The 4,369-nt window shown below is 48.9% G+C and overlaps 1 protein-coding gene across 1 annotated transcript in view; it reads right to left on the reverse strand.

The window, feature by feature from the left end:
- The window catches only part of SLC4A1AP (solute carrier family 4 member 1 adaptor protein), a 35,302-nt gene that overhangs the window by 30,464 nt on the left and 469 nt on the right, over positions 1-4,369 (reverse strand). Inside the window, exon 2 of the mRNA XM_019526697.1 lies at positions 4,159-4,369. Within this exon, the coding sequence (XP_019382242.1) occupies positions 4,159-4,369 (211 nt within the window). The remainder of the gene's footprint in view (positions 1-4,158) is intronic.

The following is a 4,369-nucleotide window of genomic DNA, read 5'->3' on the forward strand; positions in this document are numbered from 1 at the left end:
ATGTGCCCCTCCGTGCTCCCCCTACAAATTGCCTACGGTTTTACTGATACAAGTTTTAGTCCTGCATGCTACCAAGTTTTAATGATAGGTTGCAGATATCCCAATATATCCCCTTACCTACATCACAAGGAAATGATGGAAACATGAGTGCTTATGAACTGCTTTAAAAAAAATTGCAAGATGCTATGACAACTCTTTATAGAGGGTTTGCTTGGCTGTTGATATTATTGTTTTCCTTCCTCAAGATCTTACACTTTTAAACAACAATTCAAACTGACATGCTGAGTTTTGTTCTCTAATTTTCTTTCGAATCAAAACTGTCAATGCTCACTCTCAGTTAATTCTTTAACTTGGCTTGCTTTCAAGAACTCAGTATGCACCAATTTCTCAAAAGAAAAGCAATGCCCTCATAAAACAGGCATGCTTAGTCTTTCCCTGCAGATCTGTATGCAAACCCCCTGCTACAAACCCTGTACGGTATGACCTTATAGTTGACTTTTTATTACTTTTGGAGAAAAATATCAGAAGGAAACATTTCCCCTACCTAGTCAGGCATTTTGATTCCACCCAACAGCTATCTTCCGCTTCACGAGAAAGTGATCCTGCCCTCCCATAAATAATCACTGCAGCCAGTGGCAAAGTATTATTTTATTCTTAGAGGAGGATTTCCCATGTCCCCCAAAGCTACTAACTTAGTTTCTTAAGTCGCTGAAGTAGTAAATCACATGGCACTGTAATGGACTTAGAAGGTCCCTTTCAGCCTGAAATCCTGTCACTTGCAGGAAACCAACTCTGGCAATGCTATGGCAGCTGATGCATCATCTGGTACATTTCCTAAAGCCCTGGTACTGGGAATAGCCCAAACAAAGAAACTTGTGTTAAAGTAGTTCTTTCCTGGTTTCGTGATCGCAGAGAAAGGGCTTGGAAAGGAGAACCTGAGCACACCCTGAAGTAGCAGAAATCAGGAGGCAAGGTGTGCGTGAGTGGGGTGTGTTTATACATAGTGGCAATCATGACTGGCTGTTAAGGACCTGTCTTATGGATTTATAGCATGGGACTCTCATATCCCCCGAAGCTACTAACATAGCTTCTTACATTGCTGAATTAGTAAACCATATGGCACTGCCAAGGGCTTCCAAGGTTCCTTTCAGCCTGAAATCCTGTCCCATGCTTACAGCTCTAGCAATTCCATGGCAGCCAATGCACTGCCTGGCGCGTTTCTGAGTCACTTGAATGTACAGATTCTTGTTAAAGTAAATTCCTTCTTGGTTGAAGGATGTGCACGTGCAACTGTTGGCGTGCACACAAACATATAAAGTAAAATCCGATCAGAAATCATACGTGTGCACATGCCCACACATGTAGGACAGGCGTGTGTGCTTCAATGCTGCCACGTGTGCAATAATCATCATATGTGCACGATAATTTCAACCCTCGTACAATGTATAATAGATTATGTTAAGTGTTCAAAACATACAATAATTTGAGGCAGTTAATTGATGCAGCATACACAAAACCCAAATCACTCTCAGAGGGTGTGTCTACAGGTTGCTGTACTGTGACGTGTTTTAGTACTTCTTTTTGGAAGTACTAAAGCACAGTGCAGTAACTGCACCATACATGCGGTACACAGTTAGATTTCACTGCTACTTCATTGTAGTGGCACGCTAAAACAGGGGAGCATGCTGCTACGGTGAAGTAGCTGCTAATCACGTGTAGACTCACGCGATTGCTATGTCGCTGTAGCACGGTGTATGGCGACATACAGCAACGTGTAGACACACCCAGAGAGTTTCAACTGACTTTTGGGTTTGCTGGCAGTGCTTTCTTATGACTGGTTACCTCAAAATAAAGAAATGCTTCCACATTGATGACCCAGTTCTCACTCACTCCCTGGGGAGTTAGTGACAGTACAGGTTTCCCTTGATTTATGTGGTACATGCATTCCTGGAGAACACAGCATAAATTGAATCTGCATAAAGCAAACCTACTTTTTAATGTAAGAAACAGGGATGAGTTCCCTTGTTGGCTGCTCCCCAGGCCAGCTGGGGTGAGTGCGGACAAGTGGAGCCCCAGGCGTTGTGGGGCGTGGCACTCACTCCAGCCCTGGCTGTAGCAGCCCTGGAGCTGCCTGCACCAGGGCATTGTGCAGCTCAGCGGCTACAGGGAGCTGACATTGGTCACTCACAGGACAGCTGCAGCAGGAGCTGGGGTGACTGGGGACAGGCAGGCCCCTGCGGGGCTTGGGGCATGCTGCAGCCCAGTGGCTGCTGGCAGCTCTCAGGGCTGCAGCGAGTGCTGCGCCCCGCACTCACTCCAGCCGACCCCGGGAGAAGCTGACAGGGGAATCTATCCATATTTCTTACATTATAAAGTAGGTTTGCTTTATACAAATTCGATTTATGTGGTGTTCTCCAGGCCTATGCCAATCACATATACGTGAATTTACCTCACATATAATGAATTTCAGGTACAAAAGGGTCATGGCATAAGAGCAAATGGACATAAATTGAAGGAAACCTGTGTTGCCAACTCTCATGGTTTTTGGCATTGTTCTTAAAGCCTATGCTTCAGGAATGGGAAAAACCTAGCTGTTTCTTTTACATACGTACAAATACATACGCTCACATGCATGCACACAGATATAGATCTCTCTCTCTATATACAGAAATTCTAATATTATAAAAGCTTCTGTCTGTCTGTCTGACTTTATTTGCACTCAGACTGGCTGACAAACAGCCAATGAGAGTGCAAAGAACCATTTGGACAGGAGGTGATGAAGCACCACCATGATGGCAGGGACACAGGGGACGAAGTAGGGGTGCGAGGCCACTGGAGCTGGCCTTGCCCCCCCTGGTCCTTGAAGGTGATGGGAGTGATGGCAGTGGGGGTGGGGGGAGTGGGGTTGGGATGCTGCAGGGGGGCATGGCCACCAGCGCTGGCCTCGGCCTGTCCTTTCCCCCTACTGTCGTCTGCAAGGCCCGTGTGGCAGGGATGGGGGGAGAAGCAGGTCCAATGTGGTTATGGGGGGAGGGGAGGAGTGGGCCCAGGCCTGATGTGCGGGAAGGAGATGGAGAACTAAGCTTGGGGGGGAGGGGGATGACAAGCCAGACATGGCCTGATTTGACAGTGGTGCGGGGAGGGGAGAAGTGAGCCTCCTCTGGGTCTCAGGCCCCGGGCCCACTCCTCTCCCACACCACCCTCCCCTGTGTGGGCCCCGAGCACACTCCTCATGTTCCCCCGCTGTCACCGGGTTGGCCCAGGCCCAGGCCCACTGCTCTGCCCCAGCCGTAACAGCCTGGCTTTCTCCTCATTCTTGGGCCCATTCCTCCCCTGCATTGAGCCTGGGCCTGCTCCTCCCCTCCCTCCTGCTATGCAGAGTGGGCCTGGACCCCGAGCAGCAGGAGGGAAGTGGGGAGTGGGCCCGGACATGGTGAGGCATGGGGCTCCATCCCTGCCCGCTCCCCCCCCCATCATTCTTGATGGATAATTGGCTAGCATATACACACACACACGCACGCACACACACAGCTATTTCTTGCTTAATGTTGTAGTTATGTTCTTGAAAAATGCAACTTCAAGCGAAATGATGGTAAACTAATCCAATTACGTCACAGTAGTTACCTCCTAGCAGGCAGTGGTCAAACAACCTTATAACTGAACACTGTGCTACTTTAAACAAATATGTTCTCTAATAGATCAGCAATGTAATAACGAAACAACGTTAACCAGGATGACATTAAGCGAGGTGTACCTGTGTGTACACACAAACCTACTGAGAGACAGAGACACACACACACACACACATCTGTAGCTCTCTCTTGCTATACCTAAAGATAAGTCTACACATATAACATATGTGTATATATAAACACAGATATGAAAGAGCTAAGTCTTTCGCATTCCCGAAGCGTAGACTTTATGACCAATGCCAAAACTCATGAGATGGCAACACTGAAGTGAGCAATATCAAGTAAGTAAGAAAAACGCTTACTCGCATCCTTTTTTATTTACTGGTTTGTTTGTTTTCCGTCTGCAACAGCTGGTCAGAAATCACGGGCATTTGGAGCTTCCCATAAGATAATTTCACACTTAAGGCCTGGCACCGTGGGAGAGCCCGTCAAGCCCTCGCACCCCTGCCCCCCGCAGGGCACACACCTGCAGCACGAAGAGGCGAGAGCTGGCGCCGAAGCGCAGGCTGTGTCCGACGTGCAAGCGGCAGTAGGCGCGCGGCGGCAGGCGGCGACGGTTGAGGAAAGTGCCGTGCGCGCTGCCCAGGTCACAAACGTAGAAGCCGCGCGCGGAGGCGGGCCCGGCGGTGCGGTACTGCAGCACGGCGTGGCGCCGCGAAACGGACGGGTGCGCCAGG

Source organism: Gavialis gangeticus, unplaced genomic scaffold, assembly GCF_001723915.1.
Source record: "Gavialis gangeticus isolate Ggan-Ray unplaced genomic scaffold, GavGan_comp1, whole genome shotgun sequence".
In the NCBI taxonomy this organism is placed as follows: Eukaryota; Metazoa; Chordata; order Crocodylia; family Gavialidae; genus Gavialis; species Gavialis gangeticus.